General features: G+C 35.7%; 1 protein-coding gene across 2 annotated transcripts; it reads left to right on the top strand.

Annotated features, from left to right (window-relative positions):
* The first annotated feature begins 451 nt into the window (after positions 1–451).
* Positions 452–20,045, top strand: Mob1a (MOB kinase activator 1A). 2 transcript variants are annotated; one of them, XM_047522306.1, is made up of 6 exons: positions 452–695; positions 3,929–4,092; positions 11,076–11,169; positions 12,705–12,838; positions 16,384–16,547; positions 18,692–20,045. In XM_047522306.1, the coding sequence occupies exons 1-6, from the start codon at positions 682–684 to the stop codon at positions 18,767–18,769; spliced, it is 648 nt and encodes a 215-aa protein (XP_047378262.1). In that variant the 5' UTR covers positions 452–681; the 3' UTR covers positions 18,770–20,045. The 2 variants fall into 2 exon arrangements, with proteins under 2 accessions (XP_047378262.1, XP_047378260.1); XM_047522304.1 differs by having other exon boundaries at positions 3,926–4,092.
* The last annotated feature ends 257 nt before the right edge of the window (positions 20,046–20,302 follow it).

Genomic DNA, 20,302 nt, shown 5'->3' with positions numbered 1-20,302 from the left:
GGAGGGACAGGGAGTGACGGCTAATGAGTATGGTATGAAAATGTTCTAGAACTAGATAAAGTGATGATGGTTGCACAAATCTGAATATACACAACCCGAAACAAACAAACAAAAAACCCACAATGAAATGTATATTTTGAAGGGGAGAATTTTATGCGATGTAAATAATCCCTATTAAAAATAGATTCAAAAATTTTTTTTAATTGCAGGGGTTTATATTGCTCATAGTGTCCCTACCGCTACCTGGGTAGTAGGGAAAAAACACGGTAGCACCAAGCTCCACCAAGAGCAAAGCCAGCCACCCTTCCGGACCACAGCGTTCCCTCACCACGCCTCCAGGAGAGGGAAGTCCCTGCATTCAGAATGCTAATTGGCTTATCGCTAAACAGGGGGCGGAGTGAAAGGGATGTCAAATCCCTCTTCGAGGGGCGGGGTGAAGCTTTGGATCGCGAGATTTTGCTGGTTCCGCATTTCGGGTCTGTGAGGTGGGGGAGGTGGGGAGGCGGACGCCGCGGTTTACTCCGGCCTGCAGCCGCGGAAACCCGGGCTCGGAGACCCTGCTGCCAGCCTCCCGCTGTCTGTGAACAGAGGACCGTCCTCTTACTCTCGGTTCCCGCGCCAGTTCCGAATCCTGACGGGGTGGGGGCCAGCGGCCCCTCCCCTGTTCTCCAAGGACCGAAGATGAGCTTCCTCTTGTAAGTAGGGCCGGGCGGAGGGCGCCAGGCTGAGGGCGGAGGTCGGGGACGGGCTAACGGGGTCCTGAGGGGATGACCCGGCCCGGCATCAGGGTCCGGTGGCTGGCATCCGCTCTGCCCCTGCTGGAGTCCACGGGGGTGGCCGAAGTGGGGAGGGACTGACAGAGATGAAGGTCGAAGCAAAGGAAGCCGAGCTGGGGGTTGGAAGCTGAAAGGCCCCGAGGCCGGTAGCGCCTCCAAACTTTTCCGCCCGAACGCCCCCGGGGGCGGGGAGGCGATCTGGAGGCGGAGCGCCTGGCCTTGCCGGGGGTTCCCAGTTTCTGTCCAGTCTGGAGCTCTAGTGACGATGCTTGCTGACTTAGCTTTTTACATCATCATATGTCTGGTTTCGTTATTGTCAGTATTAAATTACCCCCGTGGAAAAATGCTGCCCCAGGAAAATGTGTAGTTGGAGGAAGCTGGAAGTTAGATGTGGGTCTTGCAACCAGACTCTGCTATCCAATTTTGATTCTGCCCACTTACTGATTTTGTGACTTTTTAACTCCTCTTATCCTCAGTAGAATCCCATTTTAGAAATAAAGGGCCCAAACGAGGCTTAAATGGACAATTTTTAAGTTCTCTGATTTTTATGCACATTAAGATTTGAGAAAAGCCTTGCTCTGTAGCACCTTATTCTTGGGTGGTTCTCTCTACCTGTGTGTAGCTTAACTGTATGCTTAATCATTTTAATGATGAACATGATCCACGTGTTTGACATCATTAAATTTTATTGAAATACAGTGTTTCATAACCAGAGTTTACCCCTTCTTTAATGTGAGACGTTTGGATTTTTTTTTACTATTTTGCTACTACAAAATAGCATTACTAAAAATATTTTTGTCTAAATGTCATTTTCTTAAGAGTATAGCCTCTGGAATATGATTACCATATTTAAAAAATCTTTTTGACTTAGATTTGCTTGACATTTTCCATATTACTGGAATTATTACACATGAACCCACAATCTGAGTTTAGTGGTTTGGGGATGTACAGTTGCCTTTTGGACCTAAGTGTGAGGTTTTATTTCGTTTACACTTTGCCTTGCTGTTGGACACTTGAGTTATTTACACTTTTTGGCTATGCTGCTGTGAACATGTGTGTACAGGTTTTTGTGTGGATACCTTGTTTCTTGAGTATATACCTAGGAGTGGAATTGCTGGTTTATATGTTACCTCTGGGTTTACTTTCTTGCATAACTGCCAAATACTACACCATTTTATATTCCCACTAGCACTGTATGAAAGTTTCAATTTCCCCACACCCTCTCTAGCACTTGTTGTCTTTTTTATTATAGCCATCAGGGTGTAAAATGGGATCTCCTGATTTTATTTGCATTTCTCTAACGACTGATAATATTGAGCATCTTTTTTCTGTAAAGTCTATTTATATCCTTTGCCTCTTTTAAAGTTGGATTGTCTTTTTGTTTTTGAGGTATAAGTTTTGTGTATATCTTGAATACAGGCTCCTTACCACATCTGTGATTTGCAAAAATTTTTTTCTATTCTGTGGATCGTTTTCACTGTTGGTGGTGTAATTCAAAGTACAAAAGTCTTGAGTTAGATGAAGATTATATTGACTCTCGAGAAATTATTTCATGTTTTTGAGATGTAGTCATTCACATCTTATTTCTGTGTGTAAATGACTGGTCCTTCTAGTTTAGTACTCCCCTCTAAATGTAGTCCTTTATTGTGTTAAAAAAAAAAAAAACCTTTATCTATATTTGATTTTTACTGTTTTCACAATTCTTTTTTCTTTTCCTTTTCTTTCTTTCTTTTTTTTTGGTGGCGGTGGCGGTGGCGGTATGAGGGATTGAACCCAGGATTTTGCAAATACTCTATATCTCCAGCCCTTTTCTATTTTATTTTGAGACAGGGTCTCACTAAATTGCCCAGGCTGACCTTGAAACTTGAGATCTTCTTGCCTCAACCTCCCCAGTAGCTGGGATTATGTGCCCCCATGCCTGGCTTTTTTGCTTCTTACACTCTTGGTTAAAATTCAAATTTCTCAGGTAAAGGGAAGACCACAGTTCTATTTCCTGACCCTTCCTAGAAGTAATTATTAGTTTTAACGTGTTGTTTTGATACTTTCTATGCATTAACAAAATGGACTTCTGCTCTACCTTTTGTTCTAGATGTTTAGCCATGTTTTGAATCCTTCTGTGTGAGTATGTGTATGATATATGTATTCTATCTCATTCTTTACTACTGTACAGTATTTCATGATGTGGATGTACTATAGTTTATTCATTTACTGGTAAACTTTAGGATTGTTTCCAGGTTTTTCTTTCTTTTTTTTTTTTTTTTTTTTTTTTTTTTGGTACTAAGGATTGAACCCAGGAGTGCTTAACCACTGAGTCACATCTCCAGCCCTTTTTATTTATTCAGTTCATCTTATGTAAATATGTTGCAAGTACTTTTTGTTGTTGTTGCCTGTCTTTTTGCTCTGTTATGAAGTTTTAATTGTTCCAATTTGAAGTCAGTCCATTTTTTCTTTAAGGTTTCTAGGTTTTGTTTCATTTTAGGAGGACCTTGTGAATGGTATAAGATAGGAATAAAATCTGCCCTCCCCCCAAAAAAACAAACCCAAGTTATATCTGTCTCATTTATTTTCCCTGATCAAACTTCATATTTTTTTTTCTTTTAGTGTGGTTTTCTTTGGTAGCATCTCAAATATTTCAGTGTAGAAAACTGAATCCTGAAATGGAGAACTTTAGAGCCAACTCCCTCCCTTCACCATTTTCTGCAGGTGGAAATTGAGGCCAAAAAGATAGGTGTCTCAGGTAGTCACAGAGCTAGTGGCAGATCAAGGACCAGAATATAAGTGTTTTCTTTGGTTAAAGTGTCCTGTATAGTGGGCTTCTATGTGTCATCCTTTTTATTGTGGTCATCAGCTCTCTTCCAACCTGTCCTATTTGGAATTTTTTTGTTTTTTGGTACTGGAAATTGAACCCAGGGTGCTTAACCACTGAGCCACATCTCTAGCCCTTTTTCATATTTCATTTAGAGACAGGGTCTCACTGAGTTGCTTAGGGCCTCAGCCTCCTGAATCACTGGGATTATAGGCTTGCCACCATGTCCAGCTTAGGGAAGTTTTTAAAAATTTTCATTTCACAGAGTGATTTATATACCTAAAATGATGCCATTCTGCTTTTAGTACTAAAAATTCATACATTTTTACTTTTAATCCAACAGCAGTAGCCGCTCTTCTAAAACATTCAAGCCAAAGAAGAATATCCCTGAAGGTTCTCACCAATATGAACTCTTAAAACATGCAGAAGCAACTCTAGGAAGTGGGAATCTGAGACAGGCTGTTATGTTGCCAGAGGGAGAAGACCTCAATGAATGGATTGCAGTTAATAGTAAGTTTTTTAACAGTGTTTAACTTCATTGGTTTATGAAGAGATTTTGCTGAAATCTTGTTAATGAATTTCTTTTATAGGCATAAGTGTTACAATACATTATCTGTAAGGAAACATAAGCACAAATACATCCAAAGCTGTGTTCTTTAGAATACATAATTGTGGCTTGTATGGTTGAGTAGAGAAATGTGAGTAAAATGATGAAATGCTTTGGGGTAATTCCTAAGGAGAATACAGTGAAGAGCTGAGTAAGGGCAAATAAAATACTAACACATGTATGAATTCTGCCTATGGACTATGAGTTTATAAGGAATCCATCTGGGCAGTTTTGCCTGCACTCCTAGTAGTATTCATTTGCCTACACATACAGAAAAATTGACTGCAGTTTCTATGGGCATCAGTTGTTTTATGATTTAGGAATAGTCAGAAGGAAATTGAGAGACAGAGAAAATGAGGGATCCATGAGCCAAAGGGTCACTCTGAGTCCAAGAGAATGATGACATGACATGAACTGATATGCTGAGGCTAGAGTGCCTCTTGTTTCTGAGATGAGATAGGTCTGGGAACTTTTTAATGGAAAATTTCAAACAGAAAAGTGAAGAAACTAGTGAATTCCCAGGTATCCATTATCCAGCTTCAGCATATATCAATTTGTGGCCAATTTGTGCTTCTGTATTCCCGTATTTTGAAATAAATCCCAAACGTGTTATTTCATCTATAAATACTTCAATGAGTATCTAAGGACAAGAACTCCTTTTAAAAATAACGAAAGTACTGTCATCCTTTAATGTTTTCAAATATCTGGTCTGTGTTCGCGTTTCCCTGACTGTCCTATATTTTTTTTTTTTTTTTTTTTGTCCTGGGGATTGATCCCAGGAGCACTTAATCACTAAGCCACATCCCTGGCCCTTTTTGTACTTTATTTAGAGACAGGATCTTGCAAGGTTGCTGAAGCTGGCTTTGAACTCACAGTCCTCCTGCCTAGCCTCCTGAGCTGCTGGGATAACAGGTGTGCACCACAACACCTGGCAATTTTTTTTTTTTTTTTTTTTTTTTTTTTTAATGTAAGCTTAGTTTAAATCAGGATCTAACAAGACCCGTTTCTTGAATCTCTTAATCCACAGGTTTCCCCTCTATTGCAGTCTTTTTTCCCTGCTTGCTTCTTTGTTGGAGAAACCACATTGTTTATATTCCAGAGTATGAATTCTGCTGATCGTATCCCCAAAGTGCCCACTGTGCTGTCCTTCCTTTTATCTCCTGTATTCATTGTAAGATCTCTAGCAGCTCTGTCCAGTAGAACTTTCTATAAAGATGAGATTGTTCAATACCTTGAAATGTAGCTAGTGTAACTAAGGAACTGAAATTTTAATTTAATTTAAATAAATTTTAATGTAAGTAGCCATATATAGCTAGTAGTTACCATGTTGTTGCAGATTTGGAATCTTGATCAAATCCAGGTTTGATTTTGTTATTGTTTGCAGGTTACTTGATAGGTAGTGGTATATAGTTGCATAGAATCTAGTCCTTTATTAAATTGTCCAACTTCCTAGTTTACAGTAGTGTTTACTCTTACTTGCACATTTTACAGGTTTGGACAAATTTATGATGATACATAACATTATAGTATCATCACAAAGTGATTTCACTGCCTTAAAAATCCTCTATGTTTTGCCTATTCATCTCTCCCTCTTCCATAACATCTGGCAGTCACTGATCTTTTTTTTTCTATCTCCTGATCATTTTTATTGTCTCCATAGTTTAACCTTTTACAGAATGTCATATAGTTAGAATTCCCCGATGTGAAGCCTCTTCAGAATGGCTTCTTGTACTTGGTAATATTTAAGTTTCTTCCATGTCTTCATTGTTTTTAGCCCTGATATTTTCTAGATTTATCACAGTTTATCCAATCACTTACTGAAAAATATATCAGCTATCTCCAAGTTTAGGTAGTTGTGAATAAATCTGCTGTAAAAAACACATGTGCTAGTTTTTGTGTAGATAAGTTTTTGTTGTTGTTGTTCCTTTTAGATATACATGACAATAGAGTGTAGTTTGACATACATACATGAAGTATAACTTCCCCTTTCAGTTTTGGGTAAATACCATGGAGCACAGTGACCAATTGAGTAGCGTTTTCCGTTTTCTAAGAAACCACCAGTCTTTCATAGTGCCATTTTGGAATACCCATTGGCAATGAATGAGAGTTGCTGTTGTTCCACATCCTTGCCAGTGTTTTGTGTTGTTGATATGCTGGATTTTGGCCAATCTAAATAGAAGTATATTGATATCTTATTGTTTTAATGTGCATTTCCTTGATGACATCTGATGTGGAATATCTTTTCATATGCTTATTTGCCATCTGTATATCTTTGATGAGGTATCTGTTAAGGTCTTTGACTTGTTTTGTTGTTTTTTTGAGTTGAGTTCTCTGTATATTTTAGATAATAGTCCTCTATAACGTGTCTTGTGCAAATATTTGCAGTTATTTTCTTCCAGCATGTTGTTTGTCTTTTTATTCTCTTAACAGTGACTTCTGCACAACAGAAAATTTTAATTTAATGAAAAGCAGCTATCTCTTTCACTGATTATGCCTTTGGTGTAGTATCTAAAAAGTCATTGACAAACCCAAGTCATATGATTTTCTACTGTGTCTTCTAGGAGTTTTATACTTTTTGTGAGAGATCTGTAGATCTGTGTCTTTTTTTTTTTTTTTTTTTGCACGTGGATGTCCAGTTCTTGTGCTATTGAAGGGACTATCTTTTCTCAAATGTGTTGTCTTTGCTCTTTTGTCAAAGCTCAATTGACTATTTCTGTGTTCTCTATTCTGTTCCATTGACCAGTCAGTTTGTTGTTTCACCAGTACTGTGCACTGTCTTGATTAATGTAGTTTTACTAGTAAGTGTTGAAACTGAGTAGTGTTAGTCCTTCTACTCTCTTCCTTTACTTCAGTACTGTGTTAACTGCTCATGTCTTTTGTTTCTTTATTTAAACTTTGGAAGCAGTTTTTGATAATTTCAAAATAAGTTGTGGTTTCGATTGGGTCTAGTTGTCTTTTTATGGGATATTATCAGTATTTATAATCATTGCCTTGATCCTCGCTGTTCAGTAGTAATCTAATATGAGCTACTTATGTAATTTTAAGTTTTCTAGTAGCTACATTTAAAATTTTTTGCTTTTCTCATTTGTTAAAAAGCCATATTTGTATTGTTCAGAGAAAAAAAAGATACAGAACTACGCAGTATGTTATCTTTTGTGTAAGAAAGGGTTAAGAAATTTTGGGGGCTGGAGGCAAAAATGTAAAGTAGTTACCTGTATGTAATACAGGAGAGTATTGGAATTTAGATTTTGTTTTTACTCTATACTTTTGCATATTATTTTGATATTTGAACCATGTGAAGTATTATTTATTCAGGAAAAAAGACCTTTTTTAACCTCATTCCTTTTAGCCTTAGATTTCTTTCTTTTAGACTTACTGCTTAAAGTCAGTAGTTTAAACCTTTTTAGTCTGGGAACACCTTCTCTTCAAAATTGAGAACTCCAAAGAGCTTTTAATTGTGTACAGTGTATCCAGTGTTACTGTGTTAGAAATTAAAACTGAGAAAATTTTATTTTATTTTCCCACGTTTTTTATTGTTGCCTTATAGTTGTACATACTCATGGGGTTGTTACATATTCATATATGCACAATATGCACAAAATAAAAATATAATTTAGCCAATATCATTGAGAAAATTTTAAAGTTTTTTTTAAAGTTATTATTTTTTTTATTATTGTATACAAATGGGATACATGTTGTTTCTCTATTTGTACATAGAGTCAAGGCATACCATTTGTGTAATCATACGTTTACATAGGGCAATGATGTTTGATTATTTTTTTTCCCTTCCCCCCACCCCTCCCACCCCTCTTTTCCCTCTATACAGTCCTTCTTTCCTTCATTCTTACTGTTCTCCTTATCCCTAACCCTAAACCTAATGCTAACCCCTCCCACCCCCCATTATATGTCCTCATCTGCTTATCAGCGAGATCATTCGTCCTTTAGTTTTTTGAGATTGTCTTATCTCACTTAGCATGATATTCTCCAATTTCATCCATTTGCCTGTAAATGCCATAATTTTATCATTCTTCATTGCGGAGTAATATTCCATTGTATATATATGCCACAGTTTCTTTATCCATTCATCAACTGAAGGGCATCTAGGTTGGTTCCACAATCTGGCTATGGTGAATTGAGCAGCAATGAACATTGATGTGGCTGTATCTCTGTAGTATGCTGATTTTAAGTCCTTTGGGTATAGGCCAAGGAGTGGGATAGCTGGGTCAAATGGTGTTTCCATTCCAAGCTTTCTGAGGAATCTCCACACTGCTTTCCAGAGTGGCTGTTATTTTTAAATGAGATTTTAAATAAGTTTAAAAATAACAATAAACCTATTACATGTTAGCGTATATACTTTTATTTAAAAATGAATGTTTTCTAAACAAATTTTAGTGAGAAATATGGCGTTTTTGTATATTTTTGTGACTCTTATTTAATGTCTGGTTTAACACAGTTTGATTCTTTTTTTCTTTTTTTTCTTTTTTGCTACCAGGGGTTGAAATCAGGGCACTTGACCACTGAGCCACATCCCCACCCTTATTCTGTATTTTATTTAGACAGGGTCTCACTGAGTTGCTTTAGCACCTTGCTTTTGCTGAGGCTGGCTTTGAACTCTCTATCCTTCTGCCTCAACCTTCTTAGCCACTAGGATTACAGCGTGCACCACCACTCCTGGCTGACAGTTTGATTCTTAAATTTGCTTTTGCATTCACTGTATTGTGATATCATGGAGCCTCTGGAAAAAAATCACTGTATCCTCTTGAGACAGACAGAGAGAGAGAGAGAGAGAGAAAATACAATTAAAATTGTTTTGGTCTCACAGACCCCCCCTGAAATGGAATCCCTACACCATATTTTGACAAGTTACTTTAAATGAAAATAGCCACCATTTGGTCATATTCTTTGTTTTGTATGAATATTGAGGATCTAAATGTTAGTTTCTTAGAAACTAAATAAGAGGAAGGTTTATAAGTAAGGGAGTTTTACATAAAATTCCTTTTGACAAGCTGGAATTTTTAAAATCTGTTTTTAAAGAAATATGGAAAAGCCCTTGTTGATGTTTAGGTATTCCCTTAGAGGACCAAAACATTTTTAAAACTTTGTAAGAGATAGGTTGTTCTCTTTACACAGAAAAATTACACTTCACTAAGTCAGGAGTACTCACCCCCATCTCCTCTTCCATTTTCTCCCAGATCTAACTAAAGGCCTTTAAGAACTCCCTGACTACCTCAGCTTTTCCTGACATTGCTTTCTCTCTGAACTTCCTTGTTACTGAATCCAGGTTCAGAAGCTGATCTTTCAGAAAAACCAATGTCTGAGAGATAGGTTTTGGGGAGAAAGAAAGGCTTTGTATTCAATGGCCAAAAAATGGAGAAGAGGGAGCTTTGCTTATATATTAGCTTCTTAACTCCAAGGGGTTCAGGAGTTACAGATAAAGGATAGGAATAATGAGGAAGAGGGATAGGCTGATAAAGTGGAAGAATATTTGTGTATTTTCTGAGAACAATGAAGATTTTCCAGGAACTTGTAAGCACCTCTTTTCATTCCTTCATGGTCTGTTGTTTCTGCTCTTAGTGGTTGGTCTTTAGCCTTAAGTGGGAGAGAGAGAGGGAGACTAAAGAAGTCTAGATCAATTTAACCCTATATTAAGTTTTGAACAATTTAACCCTATATTAAGTTTGAACATTTCTCAAATGACCAACATGTCTGCATTCAGTATTGAGTAGAGTCTGACCCAAGGGTTAAGTCAGCAGAGGAGACAGACACAATATGAAGATAAAGATGCCAGACACTTTCATCTCAGTGTCTTCACCCATTGGACATCTGCAGGCCCAAGTGAAGAGTCAGTGTTTTCATCAAAAGTGGTCTTCAGGTCCCTGAGGAATAACCAACACAATGGTTATCATTGTAACCCACATGCCAGAGGTGTCGTGTACAGCAAAGCTAGTATTGCCCAGTTGTGCAAAAGTCAACTAAGAAGTGAAGCTAGAGTGTTTATTTCGTATTTTTCCCAATAATACTTGTCCTTTGAGTCCTATCTTCTTGTATTTTGTATTGTTCATCTCCTTTAATTTTGTCCCTTCTGTTAGATGGAGACCCCAGGGCAAGGAACTTGTTCCCATCTTTCTTATGTTCTCAGTATGCTGGAGGCTTCAAATATCTATGCTGAATTAAGATATTTTGTGTCTGTTGAAACAACTAATATACCTTCTCACTCACAGTATATTTTACAACAGTTTTATTCTCTTTCCTAACAAATCACACTGTCTTGTTCAGATTAATAAACTATGACTGGACACAGTGGCACACACCTGTAACCCCAATGGCTCAGGAGGCTGAGACAAGAGGATTGGGAGTTCAAAGCCAGCCTGAGCAATGGAGAGGCACTAAGCAACTCAGTGAGACCCTGTCTCTAAATAAAATACAAAATAGGACTGGGGATGTGGCTCATGGTTGAGTGTGACTGAGTTCAATCCCCAGTACTGCCCCACACACACACCCAAAGAAAGCTGTGGATTTTTCATTCCCTTGAATATAACCAGATTGTCTGTTCTAATGATATAATATTCACCATTAAGATATCTAGTATTTTACTTTTCTACGTGCTGTTGAGAAGTTTAGTACATTAAAAGTTAATAATAAGCATAAGCCAGATATGGTGGCAGGTGCTTATAATTCTAGTTACTCAGGAGGCTGAGGCAGGAGGATCACTTGAGCCAGGGAGTTTGACACCAGTCTAAGAAACATAGAGAGCCCCATCTCAACACCCCCGCCCCCAACCACACACACACAAAAACAACATTATCCATTTGGCCTTCAACATATAGGTCTGACATTTTTGTTATATTTATATAGATATTTAACGGATATGCCATTCTCTTTGCAGCTGTGGATTTCTTCAATCAGATTAACATGTTATATGGAACTATTACAGAATTCTGCACGGAAGCAAGCTGTCCAGTCATGTCAGCAGGTCCCAGGTGCCTATTATATAGGTGTTTGGATTACTTTTGCTTTCTAATTGATATATAAGTTAAATAATAAAGACTTTTTGTTTTTCATCTGTTTGCTTATGTAAATGTCATTCAATTTTATTAGTTCTTGAATACTCACCTATTATAGCTAAGGTCGTTTTGTTTTTGTGGTGCTGGGGATTGAACTGGTGCTTTTCCAATGTGTAACTGTTATTATTAAATATTTCAGAATGTGATTACTCAGTGTTTGATTTTTATATTGCATCATAGTAAGTCAGAATAAAAGTATAGAAATCTGAGTTAGGTAAATCTTCCATCACAAAAGTACGAAAGTTCTGGGTTTTTTTTTTTTTTTTCAATTTGATTAACAGATTAACATTTATCATTCCTTTTGCTAGTTTTTAAATGAATTTCTCAGAGTGTTAAGTTAACTTTAAAAAAAATTTTTTTTGTTGATGGACCTTTATTTTATTCATTTATTCATATGCGGTGCTGAGATGTGAACCCAGTGCCTCATACATGCTAGGCAAGCACTTTACCCCTGAGCCACAACCCCAGCCCTTTAGTTGACTTTTTAATATTTGATTGTTTTTTCTTATGCTAATTACAAAAGGAATACAATTTAGTAAAAGAGATGCTAGATTAAAAAGTGTTTTGACGTTATAATTTTAAAGAGATGTTTTAAAAGAGGATAGAACTTTTTCTTACATTGTTAAGTCAGGGTGTGATGGGATTAATGTTTTTTGGTGTATTTCCTTGGTACTTTCTGGTCCTAATTTTATTGAAGTATTTTAGGGGGAATGTTGTTATTTTATGTTGTAAGTTTTATTGCTTAGACTTTAAAATAAGCTAAATGGAGCCCAACATGGTGGCACACGCCTGTAATCCCAGTGACTTGGGAGGTTGAGGCAGGAGGAGTGCGAGTTCAAAGCCAGGCTCAGCAACTTAGGGAGGCCCTAAGCAACTTTAGTGAGATCCTGTCTCAAAATAAAAAAAATAAAAGCGCCCTGGGTTCAGTCCCTGGTGCCAAATACAAAATAGGAATTTTAAACTTGCCTGTATCTTAAATACTTGACACAGTTTTGCATAAGTCTTGTTAATTGTTCTAGCTTAGCAAAGATAAAGGGAGAAAGTATATATGCCCAAGAAGGTTATTTCTCTAAACACTCTCTCCAAGAAACAGGGTTTTATAATTTTGGTTCCATTGATGATAATAATTTATACCCAAGGATCTTAGAATATAGTGGATCCATCACCTTCTTGCCCAGTCCTTAGCACCTTCTACTTTAGACAGGAATGCAGTTCCCAAGGCTGTCCTATAAAACATGCATCAGCTACCACATTGTTTCCCTTTTCTCTTCCAGTTATAACTGTCACGTTTCAGAATATTCTATAGAGAACTTGCAGTAACTTTCAGTAGAACTTTAGATAATTTATTAAAGTTACATATAGTGTGTTGATAAAATGTGAACCTGCTTGATTGCAAGTTGCACATTTGTTAATGTTTTTGAAAACTATGAATAAAACACTTTTCTTTCCAGATATGAATATCATTGGGCAGATGGTACTAATATTAAAAAGCCAATCAAATGTTCTGCACCAAAATACATTGACTATTTGATGACTTGGGTTCAGGATCAGCTTGATGATGAAACTCTTTTTCCTTCTAAGATTGGTGAGTTAATGTTGTAAAACTTACTTTTCTTTCTGAATACTTTTTAATCTTAAAATAATTTTGTTTGTTTGGAATTTCCGCAATCTAACAGTGCTGGGGACTCAAACCCGGCCTTAAAATAATTTAATAGAGACTGCTCTATTTTTCTCCAAAATGTTTTTATCACTGTATCATCGTACCTCCATTATGTTTGTGTCTGTTTCTTCATCACACTGATTATTTACTCATTTTAAAATCTTTACCAATTTTTTTTTTAAATGTTTTAATGTACATTTAAAAAATATTGATGAAGGCTGGGGTTGTGACTCAGTGATAGAGCACTTGCCTAGCATGTGTGAGGCACTGGGTTTGATTCTCAGCACCACATATAAATAAGTAAGTAAAATAATGGTTCATCAACAACTTAAAAAATATTTTTAAAAATATTGATGAGATGGAGCATTTTTTGGTTTATTGAACATCCTTATTTATTTTGGCCTATTAATCATTTCCTTTATGATTTGGATTTCAGTAGTGATGATTAAGCTTTCCTTACTTCCAGGTTATAAAAATATTTATGTTTTCATTTAGTATTTTTGTTTTTCTGTTAAATCCTGGGTCTGTCAGGATTTTTGACTTCTGAATGTTGCCTTCATTTTTTTCCAACCACAATAGCTAGCCACTCTGTCCCAATATCACTTTTGAATACATGCCTTTTCTCACCTGGTTATCTCATGTGCGCAACAAACTGCCGTATATTTTGTGGTATTTTTGTCTTTTTATCTGTTGCTGTTGGAATTCCTCAGTTTTAATTCACTTGGTCATGTATCTTTTAGCATCTTGTAGGACCAGTCTCCCTTCCCTTCTCTTCTTTTTCAGAATATTCATAGCTATTTTGCGGTATTTGTTCTTCCAAATACCGCATTCAGAATTTAGAGTCATTTTCTCAAGGTAAAAAACTCTCTTAGATTTTACTTACGATTGCATCCAATTTGGGATTCTTGTTCTCTGTTTACAATACAGAGTCGTCTTAGTCAAGAACAAGATATCATCCTTCATTCACTTTTGTCTTTTATTATAGTTTATTTAATCCTTCAAGTTTCTTAAATTTATTCCTAGGCATTTTATACTTTTTATTGATATCTGGTTTCCAACTGATTATTATTTGATATGTAGGGAAGCTGTTGATTTTTCTATAAATTTTATAACTAACATCAAACTTTGTATCCATTAGTTTTTGGTCAGGTCTCTTGAGTTTTTAAAGTATATGAAGATAATGTTAATTTGGTCTCTTCCTTTCTGCTATGTATTATTCTTGTTTCCTGCTTATCTAATTGCACTAACTTCCAGGGCAATGCTGAATTATGGCAACAATGGCAGACATCCTTATTTTGTTTCCTTTCCTTTATTGAAATACCTGTAGTATTTTCATAGTAAGCAGGAATCTCTTGTTAAAGTGGTGTGGATTTTTTTTTTTAATCATGTGAATGAAATATCTATCCACTTCTATTATAAAAATGTTTTTAAAATCTGCAATGGTTCTAAGGGTTTTTTTTTTTTTTAAATCATATATTTCCATTGTATCTACTGTTGATGGCTGAAAGGCTTTCTCCATTTCATTCATTCATTCATTCATTTATGGTGCCAGCCTCTTGAATGCTAAGCACACACTACCACTGAGGTTTACCCCCAGCCCCATCATTTCTTTTTAAAAACACTCTGCTGGAAGAATTTTTCTTACTTGCTAGTATTTCGATGAAGATTTTGGCATCATTATTCAAGGATAACATTAGTCCTTGTCGTTTTCAATTTGAGTATCTATGAGTAACATTGTTGAATTACTTTTTGCAATCTAAGTAGAGACTTTTTCAGGAGAAAAATTTATATCAAGTTGTTACATTTGGTCTGTGTGCTGTGGTCACTTTTCCCATTCTGTTACTTCCTTTCTCACAGATTCTTTATTGTATATTGTCTTTACTAAAATATGTTAAATTCAACTTGGAAAGTACTTAGATCAAAACAAATTGCTTACTTGTTTATTCACTAAGGTTTCCCTCTTATGAGACAGAAAACAGTTTTTACTTTATCCTTTTTTCTCAGATTCTTATTCTTTAATAATTCATTCTGATGTTCCTGAATTCTCCCCCCGCCCCATTAGGTTATGACTTACTTTTACTCATTACTTATTCTTATTAGAACTGCTTATTATCAATATTTAGTCATATATTCAAGTTATCAATAATATTAAAATTCCCATTTGTACATTTTGAATGAACAGGTATTTGTTTTTTAAAACCTGCCTTTTTAATACTTGAGTACAAGGTCCTGCCTACAGGATCATTTCTATAAGCTCTGGTGTAATGTTTGAAAAGTAAAGTTTGACAAGACTTGGGGGAGGGAGGGGAATAACCACAAAAATCTGCAAAATATACTTGATTTCAAGATGTTAAGGAGTAAGAATGAAAGAAAAATGCAGGAAAAGAGTGTTTTAATAGGCCTTTGTTTTCTGAAAGGTTGAAAAAAGGACGTATTTCAAGAGTAGTATTGTGGAACAGGCATTTAAGGCTGGCTCATCTTGGTTGTTTTGGAAGCTGAATCTTCTTAGTGTTTTATTTTCTGTAGCCAGTGCCAGTGTATTTTTTCTCCTACCTCTGTTTTTCTAAGAGATTTTAATATTGTCAACGAAAATTTATAGGAATGAGCCAGACACTGTGAGGCACACTTGTAATCCCAGTGACCTGGGTGGCTAGGGCAAGAGGATCACAAGTTCAAAGCTATCCTCAGCAACTCAGCAAGGCCCTAAGCAACTTAGTGAGACCCTGTCTCTAAATAAAATATAAAAAGGGCTGGGAATGTGGCTCAGTGGTTAAGCACCCCTGGGCTCAATGCTAGTACCAAAAAAAGAAAAAAATTTCCAGAAACATAACTAGTTGGAACCTGTCTCCACTACTTAGAGAGAGATCACCCCTGCCCACCCCACCCCACCACCTCTTTAAAGAGGTGTTTATTTTCTTTGAAAAATAGGGAGGTCCTCTCTGTCCCTTTTTCAGGATGCATACCCACCTTTTAGGCTACAGGAAAATGAAAACTAGCTTTCCCAGAGTAACTCAGAAGAAAATACTTTTTACATGTAGTTGCTAATGACTCAGAATGTACCTGTACTTCTGTTGGGGTAGGAAAGTTTCCAGTTCCACTTGAGAGAGAAAGAGTGTACATGTACTTTTTTTTAGGAGTTACAAATTACAAAATAGTACTTTCTTTATGATTAAAATACTGTTGAATTTAATCTTAGGAAGAAACTCTGATATTAAATTCTAGTCTTAAAATTATATGAATTTTGATTTGTATAATTTGATGCCTGTGTCTGCTGTTCTCAGGCAATCAGAAAAGAGTGTGCTTTGTGAGGAATACTTAGGTTTGGGAGTTTTTCACTTTGTCTTTTATATAGAAATGGGCTTGTGTGTGCTTGTGAGTGTTTGTGTATGTTGCAGTTGCTTTTGACATTGTCAAAACTTGCTGCTATTCAATTAGATAAAAAACTGATAAATATGTATTTTGGGTTACAGGTGTCCCATTTCCCAAAAACTTTATGTCTGTGGCAAAGACCATCTTAAAGCGTCTGTTCAGGGTTTATGCCCATATTTATCATCAGCACTTTGATTCTGTGATGCAGCTGCAAGAGGAGGCCCACCTCAACACCTCCTTTAAGCACTTTATTTTCTTTGTTCAGGTAAGAGAACCATATTGATTTCTGGGTCCTGCGACTTGAACTTATTTGGATTGATAACCTTAATAAAGACAAGTATGTCTTATTTATAGATTGTAGAGCAGCTAAGTACAAGCAGGCTTCTGTCTTCTGTTTTATTTCTAACCCCCCCCCCCAAACATTGTTTGATTAATATATATAGAAGCATAAAAAGGTATTACTTCCATTTTGGACCTTCTGCCTCTGGCTTCCCCAGGTTGTGCTTAGGATGTATCATTGAAGGATATGCCCTGTTGTCTTTTGAGCACTTAGTTAGAATTTTTTTTTTTACATTTGATTTTTTAAATTTTTTCTAATTAGTTATACATGACAGTATGCATTTTGACACATTTTACACAAATGGAGCATAACTTCTCATTCCTCTGGCTGTACATGGTGCTTAGTCACACCAGTAGTGTAATCATACATGTACGTAGGGTAATAATGTCTCTCATTCTACCATCCTTCCCATCCCCACTGCCCCAACCCTCTGCACAATGCAAAGTTCCTTCTAGAATGATTACTTTTAAAAATCAAAATAATTCACATTTAAAAAAAAAGATATCAAAGAATCGGACTCCTTTAGCCTAACCTTAGAGCTGTATAATTTTGTATACAAAATATAAATATGTCTCTGGATATCATTTTATGGTAGAAAAGCCTGATAGCATTTCAGAAGATATTGTGTACTCTGGCTCTGTATATAACACAAAGGAAAACATATTATAGTCTTTGTGATCTTCCAAGATTGTTGCATGGCATGTATATATATGAATGTTTGGGTGTAAAAGTAAAAAGGCTTCTATGCCAGAGGTGGCCACTGTCAAAACTTCAATTTGTAGTTTTCAGGTAATTTCTATGGAAATTCAAATGTATATTTTATATATGTGTATATGTATATTCCCATATACATATTTTATACACATTTATTATATGTATTTATATACATATTTTATGTGTATATATGCATAAACACATAAATATCATTTACACACACAATAATATCACTATAATCACTTATTTAATAAATCCCTTAGTAAAGGATATAGGGGGGGAAAGACTGTACTTTCATAACACAAACCTAATGTATAGGTTTTCCTCCACATACACTAATCAGGCAATCCATTTTACAGCAGACACCAGCTGGGTGTCCTCTAATCTAACTAACTAATTAAATTCTGACACTATTTGGAAAAGGTAGTATGAGATATCACAGCTTCAGAGCTTAGTACCACAAGTCCTGCCCCCAGCTTCAGACATTAGTCAGAAGCAATGGGTTTCACAAAAGGGGTGTGTGTGTGTGTCATTTCTGATAGAGCAGCTATAAATCAGGGTTCCCAGGACACCCTCCTTGAGTTTGATTAATTTGCAGGAGTTACTCACAGAACTCAGGGAAACACCTTTACTATTTTATTATGAAGGGTATTTTAAGGGATACAAATGAACACCAGATAGAAGAGATGTAAAATGTGATTCCTAGGAGAAGGGATGTGGAGTTTCAATACCATACCTTCTCTAGGCATAACATACTCCAGAAACCTCCATGTGTTCACCTGTTATCTAGAACCTCTCTGAATCTTGTCCTTTTGGGTTTTTATGGGGACTGTGTTATTTGGTTATAATTAATTACATCATTAACCATTGGTGGTTAACTCATCCTTTAGCAGCTCTTTTCTCTCTAGGGTTGGGTGGACTAAAAGTCCCAAAACACAATAATCATGCCTTGGTCTTTCTGGTAAGCAGCCCCATCATGATGCTCTCTCCAAGGGTTCCCGCCACCAGTCATCTCTTTAGCACAGAACAAACACACTTGCCACTCTGAAGATTCCAAGGATGTTAGGAGCTGTATGTCAGGAAAACAGCCGTGAGGAAGATCAGTATATATCACAATATCACACTTGTGGGGTTTTAGGGTTTGATTTTGTTTTTTTCCCCAATACTCTAGAAACACTAGTATTTTTAAAAAGAGAGTAAAAATAATTGCTCTAAAATATTCATATTGATATTCATTTGATCATTCTTTTGAATTTCAGAAAACTAGGATTGGGAGTCCTTTCTCTAAAAAGAAAAAATTAAAGAGTTAATTAATTTAGGTGCATTTTTTAATTTTATTTTTCTTCTCTTTTTAGGAGTTTAATCTGATTGATAGGCGGGAGTTGGCACCTCTTCAGGAATTAATTGAGAAGCTTGGCTCGAAAGACAGATAAATGTTTCTTCAAAACAAAGTTACTCTTGCTTCATCTACTGCTAGAGCTATTTCATTGTTACCTGTTATAGACTAGTGATACAGACTTTAAGAAAACAAGATAAAAAGATACCTATTTTTTGTGTCTACAAATAAAATTGTCCCAAAGGTAGGTGGGCCTGATAGTTTCAGAGTGAGATCTTAAGAACACATCAAAATCAGAGGGACTGTGGGACCATTCCCATTATTTTCAGCCATACTTGGTTTTAACACGTAATGACTAGCCTGTAGTTTATTAGTTTTCTTCTTATTTTTACTCAGCAAAATGATTGAGTCTGTTTCAGTTGACCAGCATAACAGATAGTAAGAGTTTTTACCAATAATTTATTACTAAGTTTCCAGAACAAATTTCCTAATAACACAATCAGATCAGTTTTATTCTTTTATTTTATAAAAGAAATTTTATTTTTAAGTTTCCTTAACATTTAGAACTTTTGTGTCACTTTGGATAATTTTTAGTTTCAAGTTGGAATGCTAGTGTTTTTAAAGATAAGAATATATATTTTTTCAAAATCCATGATCACAGTTTAAATCTCTTATGGCATACGTGGAATGGGAGTAACCAAAGTTATTTTTAAAGTGACTTTATTTTTTAATCTTTATTTGGGATTGTATTCACATCTATCTAAATTATTAGGAATGTGTATGTATCATAGATAATTTTTTTTTGCATTCTAAGGATGGTCTCTTGTAGGTTTTTATTTTGAAATGCTTCTTTCAAATCAATTTAATATATAGCTTTTGACTAAGGAAAAAAAAAGTTTCCAAAAAATTATGACAAACTTCGGTCTCAAAGCCACTATTTTCATTCATGTTGTTTTTCAGAGGCCTTGCAGTTCTGAGTCAGAGAGTGGAAAAAGTAGAGTATTTTATTGTTTAATTTCCTGAAAATATTACTTCTGTGTTTTTAAGAGTGGTATAGAAATGCACAAACTTTATCCCAGTAAGGACAAAATTTACAACCACAATTAAAAAAAAACCTTGAAGGTACATACATTTTATAATTTGACACAGAAAGATATGTGTTTAAAGTTGACATAATGGGAAAATAGTTTTTTAAAAAAAAAAAAAGACAACTTTATATCATTCAGTTAATTACTCAAAGGATGGATTGAGTGCCCATAGGGTTTTATCCTGTTTGTATCAAAACTTGAAGTTCTTCTCTTTCTATTGGGATAAAAGAATCTTCACATTTAGTGAAAAAAAAAAATGCCTGTTTTTCATTTGATTTTTGAAGATTGGCAGAGCTTTTGTTCATCATTTTGTGTTACCGAGCTTTGGATTTTGCAGAGTACTCACCAGACTCCTTGATGGCTTTGATTTGATGAGGTTTTTTTTGTTTTGTTTTGTTTTTTTGTTTTTTAATAACTCAATTTCAATAAATTCTTAAACATACACAGAATTTTAGAAGACATTATTTCATCTAACTTAGGCTGAAACTGTACATCAGTTTGAGGAATCCAGGAGTAGGGTAATCATGAAAAACAAAGCCCTC

Source organism: Sciurus carolinensis, chromosome 13 (genome assembly GCF_902686445.1).
Source record: "Sciurus carolinensis chromosome 13, mSciCar1.2, whole genome shotgun sequence".
Classification (NCBI taxonomy): Eukaryota; Metazoa; Chordata; class Mammalia; order Rodentia; family Sciuridae; genus Sciurus; species Sciurus carolinensis.
This window is presented reverse-complemented; position numbering and strand designations above follow the sequence as displayed.

Coding starts and splice junctions, on each gene's coding strand:
- Mob1a (XM_047522304.1), top strand. Junction 11,170..12,704: donor GTCATGTCAGCAGGTCCCAG/GTGCCTATTATA, acceptor TTTTCTTTCCAG/ATATGAATATCATTGGGCAG. Junction 12,839..16,383: donor TCTTTTTCCTTCTAAGATTG/GTGAGTTAATGT, acceptor TTTGGGTTACAG/GTGTCCCATTTCCCAAAAAC.